This window comes from Babylonia areolata, chromosome 27 (genome assembly GCF_041734735.1).
Source record: "Babylonia areolata isolate BAREFJ2019XMU chromosome 27, ASM4173473v1, whole genome shotgun sequence".
NCBI classification, from domain to species: Eukaryota; Metazoa; Mollusca; class Gastropoda; order Neogastropoda; family Buccinidae; genus Babylonia; species Babylonia areolata.
Window position 1 is genome coordinate 30,034,725 of NC_134902.1, and position 19,669 is coordinate 30,054,393.

General features: G+C 40.1%; 1 protein-coding gene and 1 non-coding gene across 2 annotated transcripts; one reads left to right on the plus strand and one right to left on the minus strand.

Moving 5' to 3' along the window:
* Positions 1-3,121: 3,121 nt before the first annotated feature.
* On the minus strand, positions 3,122-18,942 carry LOC143301657 (E3 ubiquitin-protein ligase Siah1-like). The gene is made up of 7 exons (XM_076616092.1): positions 18,862-18,942; positions 16,970-17,102; positions 14,868-15,032; positions 13,972-14,104; positions 13,439-13,545; positions 11,008-11,200; positions 3,122-10,432 (listed from the first exon to the last, which is right to left on the minus strand). Exons 2-7 carry the CDS (start codon positions 17,082-17,084, stop codon positions 10,249-10,251), a joined length of 897 nt encoding a protein of 298 aa, XP_076472207.1. The 5' UTR covers positions 17,085-17,102; positions 18,862-18,942; the 3' UTR covers positions 3,122-10,248.
* Positions 18,943-19,331: 389 nt separating this feature from the next.
* On the plus strand, positions 19,332-19,403 carry Trnae-cuc (transfer RNA glutamic acid (anticodon CUC)). Its single transcript has one exon. It is a non-coding gene; the product is annotated as a tRNA-Glu (tRNA).
* Positions 19,404-19,669: the final 266 nt, after the last annotated feature.

Here is a 19,669-nt window from a genome sequence, read left to right on the forward strand (position 1 = left end):
CTCTCTTTGTTCCGGCTGTGAGGGGCTGTAAATTGCGTGAAGGATCGAGTTTCCCGGCTGACCTTGAGCTAGTGTGGCATTGTTAAGTCGGCAGTCTTCCTGGTATGATTAAGAAAGAAAAGAACAAGAGAGTCAAGGCCTTCAAGACTCACATGTGATACACTTTAAAAAAATAAAATAAATAAAAATAAAAATCTAATCGTTAAAATGTGTTCTGTATTTGTTATTATAAAGCTTCGGGTTAAAAGAAAAAGAAGAAGAAAAAGTCATAACGGCAGATTCGAACCCCGCGTGTTCGGGTGAGAAGGATCTGTCTTACCCATTACACTGTCGTGGCTCCTCAGCTGATGTTCCAAAATAATAATATTTAAACATGCTTTTTTTAAAAGAGCGACAAATCGATTGCGGTATTCGCTGTGAGAACGCTGTTTAAATCATATTATTCTGGTGTATCTTGGGCATTCAAAAAATCTTTAAGGGCAATTAAAAAAAAAAATTTTAAGTCCACGGTAAAGGAGACGTGGCTATCGCCGCCAAATACACTGCAACATTTAGCCGTTTTCTCTGGATCTAGATAGATGTACAAGTTTAGTTACACCCGTTTGACATGGTCGATTCAATTTCTCTTTTATGTTCATTCTAGTTTTAAAGTTGATATGAAAATTGAGTATTTTGTCCAAGTCAAACTACTAATATGTAGAGCTGCCAAGTGAAGTATGAAGTGAAGAGGACTTCACTTTGAGAAAAGTCAAGAATCATGGAAATTTTTACGTTTCACTGATAATTCAAGGGTATTCATTATTTTTAACTGTAAATTCCGACTGATTCTGTGGCTATTTTTATGGCAGTTTGTGGCATAATCCAGTAAGTGATGAGGCGTTCACAAATCTTTCTCTGAATAAATATTTAACGGTCTCCTTCTCCAGCTTTCCATCACATGTTATCGTGATAGATTGAATATAGGATTGAACGGGCAGGTAAACAACTTGAAACAACATGGCGTCGTTGGGTTCGCGAAGAATATGAGCACGCGCTTTGAATATGCATAAATATGTGTACGCAACTGATTTTTGCCCATGACCTTCAGGGCTCAGCCAATAGATCTATAAAGTCCACTCGTCGTATTGATTTTAGTATTTTCCAAAAAAAGACCACTTGGGCAAATGAACATAGTGAAAGCTCTGTACACTGAGAGTAAAACAAGTTTTTTTATGTATTGAATATAATTTCAAAATGTAATGTTTAAGATGAGAAAGATCAGTTTAAAGCAAATTAAGCCCCCTAGCATTAATTACAGATTAATTTACCTTTTTTACTATCTGCACCAAAGAAATGCAAAATACATATATATTCCATGCTTAGCAAAAGAAGTTCCTGTTTGAACAAAAAATGATAGAAATGACTGCTCTTGTTGTTGTGTCAGAATATCCGATCAAAGTGCCAAGTTTAGAGAATAAAAAAATATAACAGTAAATTCAGTTTGCATATAATTTGGCTTCTTTTTTAAAAAATTTTTGTGCCCATCCCAGAGGTACAATATGTTTTTAAACAAGATGACTGGAAAGAACTTAATTTTTCCTATTTTTATGCCAAATTTGGTGTCAACTGACGAAGTATTTGCAGAGAAAATGGCAATGTTAAAGTTTTACCACGGACACACAGACACACACACACACAGAGACAACTGAACACAGGGTTAAAACATACTCACTTTGTTTACACAAGTGAGTCAAAAAGAAGAGATTATTTTTTTTAATGAGGAATGAAATGAACAAATAAAGAAAGGAAGAAAGAAGAAAAAATATCATCAACAAAAACGTGAAAGTTTAAAGATGTAAAGAAATTTATCAAAATTAAATGGCGACTCCTACAAAGTGGGATTTACTTCCCTTTGATTGAAAATCTCGTATCAGTAACCACCCTTTCTCCACTTTGCCCAACTGGAACACAAGGTCCGAGTCGATAGACACGGAGACGTCCTTCTGCGAAACAATTTGGCACTGTACAATAAGCTTTAGACCCACTCTGTTTACGCACTGCCAGAATCAAACACTCTACAATCGACCGCCGCTCCTTCTCTGTTTCTGGATCTCTATAATTCACTTGGAACGAGCACCCACAACTGTCACTTCGTCACATCTCATAACTCAGCTCTTCCAAAGTATGCACTTTAAAATTATTATCTAAAATAGCTCCTCCCTCTTCCATTTATAGTTTTATTGTTTGGTTTGGTTTTTCAGTTTTCTATCTAATAATAATGAATGCGCATAAGTGTTGTAAAAAAAAAAAAAAAAAAAACAAACGAAAAGAAACACGGTCTACTCATAAGATTCAGCGCCAGAAAATAGAAATACCAAAACAAAAATTATAACCACTCAGCTGTTGCGCACATCCTAACACTGAAATCTTCAGGAAGAACCCTTATCAACTTTCTTTATCAGATAATTTTCTGCATTTCCTAATTCTTTGTGGTGTGTGTGTGTGTGTGTGGCCATTCTGAAACAATAATCACTCTCACCGCATGCATGCTACACAATTATGGATGGTTGAATGTTCTTTCGTGCAATCTCCCTTTTCATCATATGTGTGCAGCAGACAATAAACGCATGTTAAAGATCCTTAATCCATGTAAGTCACAACTTACTGCATAGTGGATTTTAAACACTAACATAACCACTATGCACATCCCCAAAACTGCAGAACAGCTTCCAATGAAGTATGTGACATATAAATAAGATCTGATACAAGTAAATGTGGGTGTTACAGCTCATAAACAAAGGACAAGATCTCAGCAAAAGATGTTGAATTAAGTGCAAATTTCATCTTCAGTAAATTGTGTTGATGATGAACAGAGGTCAAAGCTGATGCACAGAGGATGGAACTAGTTCTTGAACGTGGAGTGAACATCTGCCCTGCAAATGGCCAAAACCATGCCATAGGCAACACTGCCTTCTTCCACATACCATTGTCACTGGTCAATACTGACAAAACATTACATTATCAGTGTTGAAAGTTGCATGCACATGCACACATTCTCACACACATACACACACACACAGAGATGACAAACAACAGGCTTTCACGCAATGCACACTTGAACCAACACTCATGGAAACAAGGGGATAATAATAATACTATATTTTTTTCTGAGTTCAATATATATATATAATGTATGTACTGTTATATACACTTTTACATAACAATGCCATGACAATCGATATCTACAGCTGACAAAAAGAAAATAGAAACAACAAAACAACATTTGCATGCACCCACACACATAGAGTGACAGAGAGAAGAGAGAGAGAGAAGAGCATAAGAAAAGACAAAGAAGAAGGTGAAAAAATCAATCGAATGGTAAGTGTAACCAGACAAGATAACACTACCTCCAAATCTCTGCTCTGACTCTGCCGTACCTCTGACTCAAGCAAAAAAACAAAAACAAAAAAAAATCCAAAGATACCAAGAACAGCAAACAACAGACAATGCACGTGAACAATCTGAATCCTCATTTATCATTACATCAGACAATAATCAGACATTGAGACAATAATCACAAACAAAAAATAATCATGGGAACGTTTTCTCACCTGCTTGTTCATTCAATCTTGAAGCATTGACACAACTGACACAATTTCATCACTGTTTTTTGCCGGACATTTGTTGATCAAAACAAAACCAAAAAAATTCTCGCCAAATGAATAAGGTTGTTTATTCAACTTTTCTTATTATCTATCAATGCCTTCCGATTCATTTGTTTTTTCCCAGTTACACCCCCTACCCCTTTTGAAACTTCTCAATGAATTCCTATCTATTTGTTATACCCAGTTACAACCCCTCCCACCAACATGACGTCTGATTCATCAGTGCACACAGCACAATAAGAAAATAAAACTACAAACCTATCAAACGTCAGTGCATTTGATACCAGGGCTAGGTTTCATCAACTATCTTAGAAGCACAAAGTTTGCCCAGTGTTAAGATTTTTCTTTAGTTTATGTTAATACCACAGGCTCAAGACAAATCTTACCACAAAGCAAACTAAGCGGTGCTATGATCACTCATGCAACCCAACTCAGTACAGATTAGCACTGATGAAGGATCTGGCAGAGTGATCCACAAGCAGCCATCAAACATTCTCCTGGGTCACTCACTTGGTGAGAGGACGCTGGAATATGAGGAAAAGGCTGTGAAAAACAACAACAAAAACCCCTCATAACTGTTTATCAGGATAAATTCCTAGACACACTTATATAATACTGTTTAACATGTGTCAATTAAGATAGTCCTGGTCGCATACAGCACTGTTAAATGGGTCAGCCAATGCAGTCCTGGTCATACATACAGCTGTTTGATACATATAATTCAGGTCAAATGTTTCTAGTCTCACTTGGTGCAGTTTTATATGGTTTCCCTTTCAGTTTCATGGAAGATAGATAAGGAGAATAAGTGTGTCACACTGAAGCAGTGAACACTCACTTGCCTCTTATTTTTCATGGCAAATTTTATTGTCCTTGTGTCTGAGTAACTGGACTGTTCTTTCCCTTGTGTCTTAGAAACTGGACTTATCTTCTCCTGAATCCTTGTATCCAAGAAACTTTACTTTTAATTTCCTTGTCATAAAACTTGACTATCCTTCTCCTGGTGTCTAAATAAACAACAACAACATTAACTTTTATTTTCCTTGATTCTCAACCATTATTTTCCTTTCCTTGTCAAAGAAACTTGACTTTGAACAAGGTTTCATTTTCCTAGCTACTATGAAATTTTCTTTTCCTTATATCTAGAAACAACTTTTATTTCCCTGAATCCTTGTAAGAAACTTTACTTTTATTGTTCTTGTGTCTAAGAAACACAACTTTTATTTCACACACACAAATCTTCTTCTTCTTCTTCTGCGTTCGTGGGCTGCAACTCCCACGTTCACTCATATGCACACGAGCGGGCTTTTACGTGTATGACCGTTTTTACCCCACCATGTAGGCAGTCATACTCCGCTTTCGGGGGTACACACACAAATCAAGTGCCCACACTGTCCTCACTTCTGCTACCTGCCTGGCAATGATGGCTGGCAAAGATGACAATCAGCAGTGAATAGCCGTCAAATCTTGCCAGGTTTAAACAAAAATGCTGAGACCATTTATTCCTGGTCTCACTGCAGCCTGTGACAATCCTCAAAGGCTTTCAATTCCACTTTACAGCCCTAGATTCAGGGGTGTCCCTTAACTACCAACCTATTCAGCTATTGTTTCTGAACATTAACTTTTGCCTTGTGCATTCATTCTAGTTTTGTGATAATATCCTTTTGCAAATCCCAGTCTCCTCCCTTCACAATATGAAACCTCAAGTTTAGGTCTCTTGGACAAGTGCAGTTTTGCGCTAAACAACAAATACAAATCAGGTTCACCACTGTCAAACTAACATTTCTGGCAAGAGATTTCCAAATAGTCCTCAATCCAGAAATGGCAAATTCCTCACTCTGAAGTACAGCAAATACACAGCAGTGCAGAAGTCCTAAAAATGCAACAGAAATCAGACAAGACATTAACAACCTGTCGGGAGTCAAATCAGTGGTCATTCCCAAGTGGGAGGCATTGTGGTTTGAAGCAAGCTATTTTCAAGGTGCGATAACTTCATCAGAAGTAAATAGACATGATTTGGCATGCCTTATCTCACAAAATACCCAAATATTGCAGACAGTGCCATGTATTCATTTAGTTGCGTCAATACTTAACAAAAAATGTTGTTTAACATAAGGTCATAAGCATGGCACCAGCCATTTTTACATCACTGAAATTTATATAACCACTGCTGCTTCTATTTGTCCATCACTACACCCACTCACAGAGTCACACAAATGCACTTTCAAGCATTTTCTTTGGAATTCAAATGTTTCACACATACCATCACTCTTTCTCCACACACCAAAATTAGACAAGTGAATTTTCATGCAACCTCCACCCCTATGTGGATTAATAAATAATAATATGATTTGATCGATTATTCTATGTTTCTAACAAAAGTCCACATCTCACGCACCACAAGTTCTCCAAAAACCAAATTAAGACCAGTGAATGTTCATGTAACCACTTCGTCTACGTAACCCCAATGTGGATTAATTCAGTACTTTTGATTTGATTGATTACCTTACGTCTCAAACCAGAGTAAACATCTCACACACCTATACCCAGTCAGTCGTTGGCATGCAGGAATAATGATCCTGCATTCATCTGTCCATCATCCCCAATACCCCCTCTGCCCACACCTCACAATTCCCCTCCGCCCACACAACAGTCAGGGCAGGAAATGGGGGCAGGGCTCTGATGTGTGAGGAATTCCATGATGCAAACAGCTTCTCTCCACAAAACAAAAGTAAGTAGATGTCCAACAGTGTTGTGACTAAATCTACGATTTCTTGTTGATGGAAAAAAGCTATGTTTCTGTTGAACAGTGACCTTGTCCTTAACACTTTCTCAGTTTTTGCCCCAAAGACTCACTTTTCACATTCTAAAATAGCTTCTTCATCTTTTGATACAGAATGTACGTTTAAATGCAAAAAGCTGTTCAGAGCAAAGTGTCCCCACAGCTAATACACATATTCACTTGTGATTTACTGCTTACTTGTTAACAGGTGTATCAACAGTTGAATGACGACCACATTAAAAACTCTTTTTCACAACAAGTACATCAACAGCTCAATTCATAATCTCTCCAATATGCACACACACAATGCAAAGAAGTGAAGTGCGTAGTTTTGCTTTTGGGGCAATGCAAAGAAGTGAAGTGCGTAGTTTTGCTTTTGGGGCAGGGCACACAATGGTGCCAAAATGCACGGTACTGTATGCTCAATGAAAACAGTATGTAGGTCTTGCTTACCTGTCTATTCCCCTTTTTCCAAGCTTTCCAACATTCCTAGAATTAAAGCATACCCACTGAAATCTCCATCTTCTGAAGATTTCCCAGTACAAAACGTGTCACCCTATTTATAGAAGGAATATCTCTTATAGGAAATTTTCTTCCTAAAATTATGTTTAAGTAACATACTTACTGTGACCCACTTGTGCAGACTCCGGCAGGGGTCTGATTCCTGTCCTGTGCAAACTACTACCCGCCTATGCATAGAAAACGAAAGCAGCTACGGCCGAAAACCTCTCAAAGTAGGTTACTTCCCCTGTGCATCCCTAACTAGCGCCCTCTTTTTCCGGCAGCCATCTTGACTCCTGATCCTGTGCTCTTCATACGGCTAATTTTTTCGTATTTCTGTCTGTCTATCGATTCTTTGACACTCATGTTTTGTATCTGATGAAGACTTGTATCAGGTCACAAACTTACTTAGCTCGTTTGGCCAGTCGAGCTAAAATTATGGCACAATCTCAATCGAAAGGGCCCTCTACCTCGGGTTCTCTCAACAATAGGTACAGGTACAGGCACAGTATTTGGGGCAGAAATTAAGCCTTGCATCATTAATAAGCCTTGCGCAATTAGATTATAAACATCTCTCAATACAATTATGGGGGCTCTCACTTCCCAATTTCAGCGGGCAATAGGCATTACAGGCCTAATGGCATTCATATTGACATGATACGATCTGACACTGGGCCCTCAACCTCAGGCTTCATCTACAACGCTAACCCATCATTACTTTATGCTTTAAAAAGATGTTATCGCCAATGAAATTTCAAAGCAGTCCTCTTTTCTTACAGAAGTTACACAAACAGAAGAGCTCTCTCCCATCTGTGATTTCAAGTTTTCCTCTGGCAAAAAAAAAAAAATCTCCTCCTCCTAACATTCCTCTGTAATTTCAGCTTATGGGTGTATCACATTTTTCTTCCACAAACGATTTCCCACCAAACCCCCTCCAACCTACTCTCTACACCCCGATTTTTTTTTTTTTTTTTTTCCAAATTTCTGGGGGGGGTTTAACAAACATCGGAACAAACATCTTCACACTGAACTTACACAACTGTCCATCTACATCACTCCAAAATTTCTAATTTGGGGAGAAGAAGTGGAGAGAATGTTCCTCTTTCAAACGTTTTCATTTCCCCCTATTTAATCTTCTTTCATCTTCGATTTGATATACTTCCTCATTTTTCATCTTTTTTTTTTCCTTTTTTCTTTTTAACAGTTTCTGAGTACCCACATAAGTAATTTTCGGATATTCAACAAATGTTGGCAGTATAATAATCATTACAAACTGTACATAACAAAATTCTGCCTCCCAGACTCGTATGCTGTCTGCTTCCATCCGCTCCACCCAACTCTAGCTGCCTCTTTCATTCATACTTTTTTTTTTTCTTCCTTCAGAGGGGGACATGGTTCTCTCAGGGTCTAGAAAGCCTCCTCACTGAGAAGACTCGCTTCTGTGTGTGAAGAGAGAGGACCCCTGACCATACCAAGTACAATCCAAGGGCTCCAATGAGGCAGAGAAGGGGGCCAAGGGAGGAAGGGCAGGCCAGATCCAGATCAGCTGGACCAAGAAGGCTTCCAGGACCACCAGGGTTCCCACAGAAATCAAAGGTAAAAGTCCCATTGCCTTTTTACAGCCATCTGGGCAGTAAATGCACATTCACTGTTTCTAGGGCTTGGCAGGGGAAGGTGAGGCCCAATCCTCTCTCCATCCATTGTTTTGACCTTCCCCAACCGAAGTCTGGTACCCATTCACACCTGGGTAGAGTGGGGAAATCGGAGTAAAGTGCCTTTCCCAATGACACTACACCATGCCAAAATGGGGCCTTGAACCCTATCAATGGCTAACACTGGAACAGAAATCCAATGCTTAACCGATTCTGCAACAAGATGTGACCAAACAAAATTCCATGTTTTTCCAGACCATGTTTTTCTATAGCAAACACCAAACTGAATCAAAAATTTACCTGTTACACTGCTGACGAGACAGTTGGATATCCCACAACTGATGTTCAATTTTCATCCACTTTTTTCCGTGTTTTTTTTTTTTTTTTAATGCATTAAGCTCTTTGCTGAATGGTACTGGTCAAGGATTTTATCAAAATTCCAAGACTATTCTAGACCTGCCTCTGAAGCTTTTCCAACATGCACTCTGATAGTACCATAAAGAAAACAAAACACAAACAAATCAAGAAGAGCAAATCCCGCTCCTGAAAGAGGTATAACCTCACCCAGAGTAAAATAAATGATAAAAACAAAACACAAAAAAACAAGAAGAGTAAATCTTGCTCCTGTAAAAAGCATAACCTCACCCAGAGTAAAATAAAAGATAAAAACAAACACAAAAAATCAAGAAGAGTAAATCCTGCTCCTGTAAGAGGCATAACCTCACCCACAGCTGCTTGATATTTCCATTCGCTGGCAGACAGGGTAAACAGACAGTACAGAGGAACAGACAAGAAACTTCCACTGGAAAGAAAAACAAAACAAAAAGGGAAGTTCCTGGTCCATTTATGTACCATTCAGCTCGACTTATTCCTTGGCTTTCCAAAAACACGTTAACCACCAAAAAGCTCCTTCCTGTACCAGAGTTGACACATGTAGTTTTATCTACCAAACTATTGTTCTGATCTTATTCCGAAAAATGATTTAAAACCGAAACATTACACCCAAAATATGAGTTCACTCTTGCAATTTCACCTCCACTAAATTCCTCTGTAAATTCACACTGACTGAATTATCAGTACCATCTTTTCACCACTGTCCCAAGTCACGGAGTAGGGTCCTCACTACACACCTGGGCACACACACACAGACACACACAGGTCAGGCCTGATTCCCGTCTCTGCACTTCACCACACAATGTAAACACTGACAACTGGCTGACTGAATCCCTGCTACTACTGTCCCACCAGCATATACTGTCACTATGGAAACAGGACAGTGAGGACACCAGCATTCTCTCACAGACATGTCGTAAGTCTATGGCTGACACGGATGGTTGAGGGGTAGGGGGAGATCTCGTTAATGTCCCCTCAGCAGATGTCACCCTCTCACAAATACTGTCCCTGTGGAAACAGGAGAGTGAGAGTGAGGATGCCAACAGTCTCTTGCAAACGACTCACCAGCTTATGGCATATGGACAGTTGAGGGGTGAGAGTGGGGGTGGTGTGGAGGAGGATATCTCCACAACATCCCTTCAGCAGGTGTCTATCTCTCACAAATACTGTTTCTACAGAAACAGGACAGTGAGGTGGCCAAGAGTCTCTTGCAAACAGTCTATGGCAGACATGGCTGAGGAGTAGTAGGAGATCTCTGTCACCTTTCCCAGGCAGATGTCTACCTCTCACACACGGAGATAGTGACGTTGATGCCCAGGTTGCCGTGGTCAGCGAAGAGCTGAGCGATGTTGGTGTCAAAGACGAGGCAGTCACTGGCCACGATGGCTGACTGGATGCCATCGTGAATGCTGCGGGGTGCTGCCTCCCACGTCAGCCGTCGTCTGTGGCCATTCAGTTCCAGTCTGAAGCAGAAAGCAACGCACAGGGATCAGTTTAACCTAACTTTCCTCTTGTTACGGTCTGTAAGTGGTGAACATTCTGCTCAGTGAAAACAACTATGATAACAATGACCTTGTGGTAATGCACCTTGGAAGTGAGAGTGCACAAGATTGAATCCCATACTCAGCAATATTTTCTCCTCCTCCAATAGACCTTGAGTGGTGGCTGGACACTAGTTATTTAGATGAAATGATAAACCAAGTCCTGTGTGTAGCATGCACTTAGCACACTTAGGAACCCACAGCAACAAAGTGGTTGCCCCTGGCAAAATTCTGTATAGAATCCACTTTGATAGGAAAACAGGGAGAAAAAAGGAAGACAAAAAAAAGGGGGGGGGGGGTGCTGCTGTAGTGAAAACTCTCCCTGGGGAGAGCAGCCTGAATTTCACACAGAGAAAATCTGTTGTGACAGATACTAATAAAACACAATAATGAAAATGATGATGATAATAATGACAGTCACATAGCTGCATGATGGCACAGAACATAATCAACATTATTATCATCATTATCATTGTCATCTGAATTGTCACACTGACCTGTAGATGAAGTTCTCTGCCTGTTTGTGCGTGCCAATGAGCTGCACGATGGCGTAAAACATCTGCAGGCCATCCATCTTTTCCTGCTTCTCCAGCACCAGCATGAAGTTGTGGCCAAAGCACGACTGCATCATCACCCAGTCCACCGCCCCGGACAGGTTCACATCTGTCGCCAGGAACACGATGTCCTCCCCTGCACAGGATGAAGGTGGCAGAATGGTTAAGATGCTCACCTGCCAATAGAGTGTGTGAGGGTCTGGGTTTGAATCCCGGTCTCACCCTTTCTCCCCAAAGTTTGACTGGAAAATCAAACTGTGCACCTAGTCATTTGGAGGAGACCATAAACCAAGGTAAGCCAGGCCAGGTGACCTGGGAATGATTTCTTTCAAAAAGGAAATTTTCTATCTAAAATTACATTTAAATAACATACTTACTGTGACCCAACTAATGCAGACTCCGGCAGGGGTCTGACATTCCTGTCCTGTGCAAACTACTATCCGCCTATGCGGAGCAAACGAAAGCAACCCACAGTTTGCAGTAATACTCGATTATGTGTCAATTTGGAATCTTTTTTTTTTCTTTTCATTTTTTCAAACAGATTAATTCACCCCTAAACTACTTCCATGTCACCTTCATTCATTATGTATTAGGGTTGTTGTTTTTTGTACATGTATGTAAAGTGCACTGAACTCTGTTTTTGAAAAAGCCCTGCAGGCACCAGAATACCCCAGAGTCTAATCCTCTGAAGAAGGCTGGGGTTCAGTGACTGCTCAGGCCCCAGTGGGGTAATGGGGCAACATCCTGTTGGGAGGTCAGTGAAGCCCCTCTAAAGATGAAAGGAAATTTTCTAAAATTATGTTTAAATAACATACTTACCGTGACCCAACTAGTGCAGACTCCGGCAGGGGTCTGACATTCCTGTCCTGTGTAAACTACTATCCGCCTATGCGGAGAAAACGAAACTACAGCCAATAACCACCAGGAAGAAGAGAAGAGAAATTTTAAAATCTGACAGTACTTATAGGCCTTTCCTGAGTGCATTTTACTAATTGTAATTGGTTAAAATTGTCTGTGAAATGTTACACTCATGCCAAATATTTCACTCATACACACACGCGCTGTCACACCTCACAATCCACAAACAAAATCATCATGTACAGAATGAATCTTGCTTTCCCCGGCATGTCGATCTTCTTAATCCACAGGCCACAGCGCTCCTTCTCCTCTTTTCCCTTTTCACCAAAAGTGAGTATTTTTTAGCACCATGACCACTGCCAGTCACTGCTACCACCACTGTCATTATATGCCAGTGTTCCCCATGCACCTAAAATTTTTAGGGTCAATATGACCGTCTGTCTCATTTTTTGGGGGGTCATTTCACAAATTTTGAGGGTCAGTCTAAATCAACCCCTCTGGGTGTTTGTTGTTGTTTTTTTTAACCAAGTGGCCACTTGCCGAAAGCATTTTTGACTGTGAACCTCGGATGCCGATTGTGCAGAAAGGTATCCCAGAGCTAAATTAACACCAGTTAAACTCCTCCAGCTATCTCAGTATCTGTCATTAAACTTGCATTTGACACCTTTCCGTTCAGCCTTCACAGTATCTTCATTCTCAGTCAGTTTATCAGCCAGCATTTGCCGAGGTCGAAGGCCCTGCAGCTGATATTTCAACTGGATCACATGTTTTGACAATTCTTTGTTCAGAATATCTGCTGTCTGCAGCTTTTAGCTGACATGCGCACATTCATGCTCTAGCCAGGGCATCAGCGACATTTTCAACATTTGTATGGTTGACGTCTGAGCAAACACGTTCTGTGCACTGGGTAAATGTATCCGTCTCCAGTACGGGACGTAACTCTGTAAAGCAGGCTTGTTGTCAGCTAGCGCAATCTGCCAGTACTTGCCAGTTTAGAAGCAGTTTTTTTTTCTTCAAGAAAAAGTGAGCATCATTATAAACGCATGTACCACTATCATGCGACAAAATTGAAATCTAAGCATCATTCATGCACATATGCGCATAATCGGGAATACTGATATGCGTATAAGTCTCAGCGGATGATGGAAGACATGATAGCGATTTAATACTGATAAAGATGGCACCGACATTTGTTTGTGGAAGTGTGCAAAAACAGAAAAAGCCGTACAAGAATACCATATAGACAAGCAAAAACAGAATATACCATTTAAGAATACCATTTCAGAATAAGATTGCGCTCCATAAAAAAATTGAATCTGTGGCTTCCCAAGCCAAAACCACAGTCAGCGGTCTACCAATCCTCTGAAATTAGTGGATCCGCAGACCATTCTAATGCCTGGCCCTGAATACGTTATCATTATCATCATTTTTATCTCAATTATCGCTGTTCCTTCCCCCCACGCCCCAACTCTCACTGTTGTCAACATCATGACCAAGACCACTGGTGGCGCAGTACCTTGCAATGTGGTGATGCTCTTGTGGGACTGGATCAGATGGGGCATTACCTGCTCCAGCGACCCCTGCCACTTGCATGACGCCCCTGGGCATGGGCATGTGTACGGCCTATGAACACACACACACACACACACACACATGTACATACATATTATAGTGCACAGACACAAGCATGCTACACAACCTCCATGAATACATCTATTTTCATCCAGATACTATTCAGATCACTAAATTGCACTTTACACTTTATTTGCTTTGCACAGGCCAAAGTCATTCAAGAAAGAGATAACTCTGCAATAACAGGAAGCTGATAATGGGGCAGTTATGGTAAGGTAATGATCGATTAGCTAACAGGAAGGGGTTAAAACATAAGATAAACTAGTAAATAACAGGTAGGTGTTAGTCAAGCAGCAAACACTAAAAAAAAAAAAAAAACCATTCATCTGAGCAGCACACACCCCTGAATACACGCACACACACCACACACACACACTCTCTCTCTCTTTCTTGCACACACACCCCTCTCATCCCTACCTGAACTCGCAGGTTTCTTCGTGTTCACATTTGTCAGAATGCAGCATGGTCTGTGGACAGCCGTTACTGGAGAAGCGACAGGGAAACATCACTGTGGCTGCCACCTTCTCCATCGCCAGGTTACGGATGTTGCCTGCATGCAGGAACAGCCAATGTGAACAGTGAGTGCATGCCATTGTGAATGTGTGCAAGTGTGCATGCATGCATGCATGCAATGTGCGTGAGAGTGAGAGAACAAGAATGTATGAGAGAGACTGAGGGGGTGAGACAGAGAGAAAGTAGATCAGATTTCAATCAATCACACTGCAGCTGATATATCAGATGTCTCAATTAAGCCACTACAGTGAGAAAGGATCTTTTTCAGGTCAGGACAGAATAGCCTTGTCTACCAAACTCTGCAGAAATCAAGAACTGGAGCTTCTTCGTCTGTGTTTGAGTGCTGCAAACCCTCATTTATTCATATACATGTGTGAATGAGCCTCCATATGTATGACCATATTTACATATTGGGTAAAAACGGTCATACACACATAAGCCCACTCATGTACATACCAGCTATCGTGGGAGTTGCAGCCCATGAATGAAGAAGACGACTATGCCATGTAGGCAGGCATGCTTCATTTTGGGGAGTATGCATGCTGGGTATGTTATTGTTTTCATAACCCACTGAACCCTTGACATGGATTACAGGGTCCTTAACATGCTTAGAGGGGTTTCAGGTACTAGCAGGTCTGCACTAGTGTCGATCTCAGAGATCCATTCTTAATCCACCAGATGCCACAATCAAGACTCTAACCTAAGACCCTCAGGGAGAAAGTTCAACATTTTAACCACTGCACTGTTGCGCCCATTCAAGTCATGGAGCTGAGCACAAAGTTCCCTATCAAGTCTCTTACCCAGGGGGCCACGGCATGTGGGGCAGGACGCCAGTTTCTGCCGACACGACTGGCAGACAATGTGACCACTCTGGCACTGCATGATGGGTGGCAGGGCATAGTCGAAGCAGACAGGGCACTCAAAGTAGCTAGCCAGGTCAGAGGCTGCAGCTGCGGCTGCAGGCCCTGGAGAAACAACAACATTATGGTCAGCCCAATTAATGCTGCAACATACAAACAACAAAATGATGGTCGGCCCAATAAATGCTACAATGTAGAAACAACAACATGATGGTCAGCCCGATTAATGCTGCAACATACAAACAACAAAATGATGGTCAGCCCAATAAATACTACAATGTAGAAACAACAACATGATGGTCAGCCCAATTAATGCTACAACACAGAAACAACATGATGGTAAGCCCTAGTAACGTTAGACAACATGATGGTCAGTCCTAATAATTGATTAATTCTGTACTGTAGAAACAACAACATACATGATCGACCCTAATAATGCTGTGATGATAAAATTAATGTATCGCATCATAAGTCATTTATTCTTTGTGAGTACATCAAAAGCCTTTTTTCTCTATTTCAGATTTATTGATAAATAAATATGATTAAGAACTAAAGTAGCATATATATACCACAGAATCAATATAAAACAAAAGAAAATAAATTGTATCCCAGTGTGTACATGTGAATCAATCAACAATTAACAGGCTTTCTGCCTATCTTCATCACCTTTAGTCAAAATACTGCATTAATAATAATAATATAAATCATAATGAGTATCAGAGCACTGCATCTGGAGCAGAGACAAATCAAAGCGCTTACACACCAGTTATTCACACAAATGCATAACTCTAATTCACAGAGATGAAAAACAAAACTTATAAATACACCTAAATAGAATGCTGGAGAAACTGTTAGCATGGAAAAGGCAGGGCACAGATGAAGTATGGAGGGTGAGTTATTTTGAGAAGAAGTAGGTTTTTAAAGGCCAGACTTGAAAGAGCAGAGTGAAGATATCTGACAAACCGAAAGACGGCATTCATTCCAAGTGCAAGATTCAGAAGAGCACCAAATTGTGGAGTGTTTTTTGAACGTGGAAGCAGTGGATCTGATGATGATCAAAGAGAGTGACACAGGGTGCAGAGGTGAAGGCAGCTATGAAGATATGAAGGGGAAGATTTATTAGTACATTTTTTGCACAGAGTGCGGATCTTGTAGTTGTACTTTATTTTGTGAGACATGCAGCCAACAGAGGTGTTGCAAGAGAGGAACATTGTGCTCAGATCTTTTCTTTCAGAGGACAAACTGGGCAGCAAAGTTTTGTGTGTGCTGAAGGGAATGAATGGATGAAGCAGGCAAACCAGACAACAGAGTTACTGTAGTCGAGGCAAGAGAGATGTTGCAATAGTGGACATATATTTCCTGATGAAAATGATACACTGTAATTGACAATAGCAGGACTTACGGGTCTGACTGATGATTTTTGCACAGACAGTGTGTTGTCAAGGACAACACCAAGGTTTTTGACTGAGCTGGAAAGAAGGAAGGATGTAACGCCAAGTTTGACTGAGTCAATTGTGAAGAGAGAAACGTTTTGTTTACTTCCTAAATTCCTTGCTATTAAAAGTATTATCACTGATCTAGTTTTGTCCATGTTCAGTTGTATTTGTAACTTATTAAGAGTCATCCAGTTTTGAATGTCAAGTGTACAGATGGATGTTCCTAGCAAGAGAAGGCAAATTTTCAGGGGTATCCCTTTTCTGAAGTTGAGTGTCACTGGCATTTAAATGATGACGGACATTGTCATGGTTGATAATTTCAGAGAAACAGATGTAACATATGTGTAAGGAAAAAACCAAATAAAATGAAACAAAAATGGATTTCAAAATGAGATCAGTATATCATTTGGACAAGACTATCACTAGTTTTGCCACTTTTGGACTAACCTATTGTTTGGACCCCCACTTTCCACCTACTCCCCCCCCACCCCCACCCCCTCTCCACACACACCTCCCCCTTGTTTAAAGAGAGCTGCAGACACTGAGACAAACTGACCAACTGGCACTAAGACAGTCAGAAGGACAGAGACAGCCACAAGCACTAACAGTTGGGTGCAGGCATCTCCTGGTCCTGCGACTGAGAGGACCCTGTGCCTGGCACACCCTGCACCACTCCACGGTTCTTCGGGAAGCTGCTGCTGCTGCTGGGCTGACGGTTCATCTTCTTCCTGTTCCCCTCCTGTTCCATCAGACACCACAATACACTCACAGTCACAGGCAAGTAAGAAATCAAATATGACACAAAGTTACCAATAGTAACAGACAGACACAAATAAGGATGGCATTAACTGTAACACTAACACTGTAACAGACAAGCGGAAGATCTCAAAAACATATAATTCAGAAATAAAGATGACACTAATACCAGTAACAGACAACCAGCAGACTCAATCACTGAATAAGTCAATAAGTAACAGACAGATCAGAAATAAAGATGATATCAACACAATGTCAATCACAATCAATCACTGAATAACAATAAGTCAGTAAGTTGAATAACAAACAAGACAGAAATAAAAATTATATTAACACAATGTCATTATGTGTTGTATGACAGAAACTACAATAATAAATAGCAAACTAACCAGAAATAAAGATGACATTTAAAGACAATCAGAAGAATCAATAATGAAAAATGATAAAAATGTCAAGTCACTAATAATGCAGTATACTGTATAGCAACACCAAGCTGACCAACAGATACCTTCAAACAATCCCAGTGCACAGTCCATGAGTTCAATAAGTGAATAAGCAACTCTTTAGATTTATTTGAATTAAAACATACTTGTAACTGTTTTACTCAATTCAGTTCAAAACTTCAAACAAAGCCATTTCTTTTCACCACATTTTGTGTGTGTGTGTGTGTGTAAAACTAAAAAAAGGCTCAAAAGTGAGAGACCATAGCTGATCAGTTATTTTGTTCTTTCCTTCCCTGGACCAGACCTTGTATGAGATTGTGGAACAAATTGCCAGAATATTGCAACTTTCTGTCCCACAAAATACTTTAAAGCCTGCTCTGAAAACACATCTCTTCCAGCAACAATAATTCACTGCTGTTCACAGTTGTGTGTGGTATGATCTGGTTCCAAATATATGTTTTTGTGTGGGGAATCGGTTGCTGTTTGCCATTTGCTTGTAGAAGGGTGCTTGCAAGTGTCCGTGCATTTGTGTGTGTTTGTGTTGCAGGGACATGTTTTCTAAAGTGCATCAAGGGTAGATGGGTGGTTTTCAATGTTCAATGAAGGTATTGCATGCGAGTGTATTCCAGCATGTGTTTCTCTGTGAAATGGAGGGTGTATAGGAGAGGGGAGAGATGAAATGTAAAGGACTTTGAGCAGTATTTTCTGAAAATCATAGTGTCCATCCAGGCAAAGTCGCACTTTAGCATCCTAAATTCAGCTCCAGGAATTTAGGATGCATGAGTGTGACATTATTACTACAACTTCTACTACTATCATTATCATTACTATAGTATGCACCGTTCCGTTACTGTTGGTCATAATCGGCATTCTACAAGCTCAGCGATTTTGTCTGTTCAGTGTATTCATAACTGTGCTTGGTGGACGGAAATAATGGATGTCCACTGAATGCAAATCCATATTTATTTATAGAACAGACTGGTCTGGGTTACCCTTCGTACTGAAGATTTGGGTCAGGGCTACTCCTTCGCATGCAAGTGTGAAATGTTGACAGAAATGTCAGAGAAGAGTATCTCACTTAAAGATAAGACTACTATAAGCTGCCCTAAACATTCGTAAAAAGAGGACACAGGTCACTTCAGCAATTTGCGACGATGTCTTCGAAGTCAGCGTTTCTGATGCTTGGAAACACTTCTTCAGATAATGAAATCGTGCAGTGAAATAAAAGAAGATAACGAATCAGAAAAACTTGAAATGAATAAAATATCCATGAATCATTTTTGATTTATCAGTTCTTACCTTTGTGTCCAGAAAGAACAATGTTTCTTTGCACAACAAAGACTGCGCTCACAATTTTCTGCTCTGACGACCGGAAGTGACACAGGAAGCAATTGACACAGGAAGTAAGTTAAGTATCCGAAAAAGAAAAAAAAAAAACAACAACATAAAATGCCAAACACAACTCTGCAAATCACGAAAAACAACGTCTGAGCAATAGAAAAATGTTCGGAAATTCTGAGCAACACTTCCACGTCTACACGGGTGATCAGTTTACAATGTTGTTTGCATTCACATACGTCGTGTCATGAAAACAGAAATCAGGCGAGATAATCACAATGAAAAAAAGTCATCTTTCAAACTCATAATCTCCCAACCTAAACAATGAAAATATATGTATGAAACTTCATAATAAATAAGGTTTTCTTTTTTTAATTTTGGATATCAATTAAATAATTTTATAACAATTTAATGTAAGTGAATAAGCGGCTTCCCAGGTGGTCTAGTGGTTAGGATTTCGCGCTCTCACCGCGACGGCCGGGGTTCGATTCCCCGTCTGGGAACATGTTTTTTTCTCTTTTTTATCCTAATATATCAAATCATATATTTAGAATCTCTGTTTCAGAATTGTTTTTAGAACTCAGTCACTGATTCACACTACTGCAGAACAATTTGTTTATATCTTAATATCCAGCTGTTCTTGTTTGTTTTTTCAATCCCTGGTTTTTAAAAACTTGAACACACACACAAACCACAGAATCACATAACTGAATGTTTGGCTATAGGCTAAAATCATTGTCCATTTATGCGCTTTTGGATCACTTGCTGT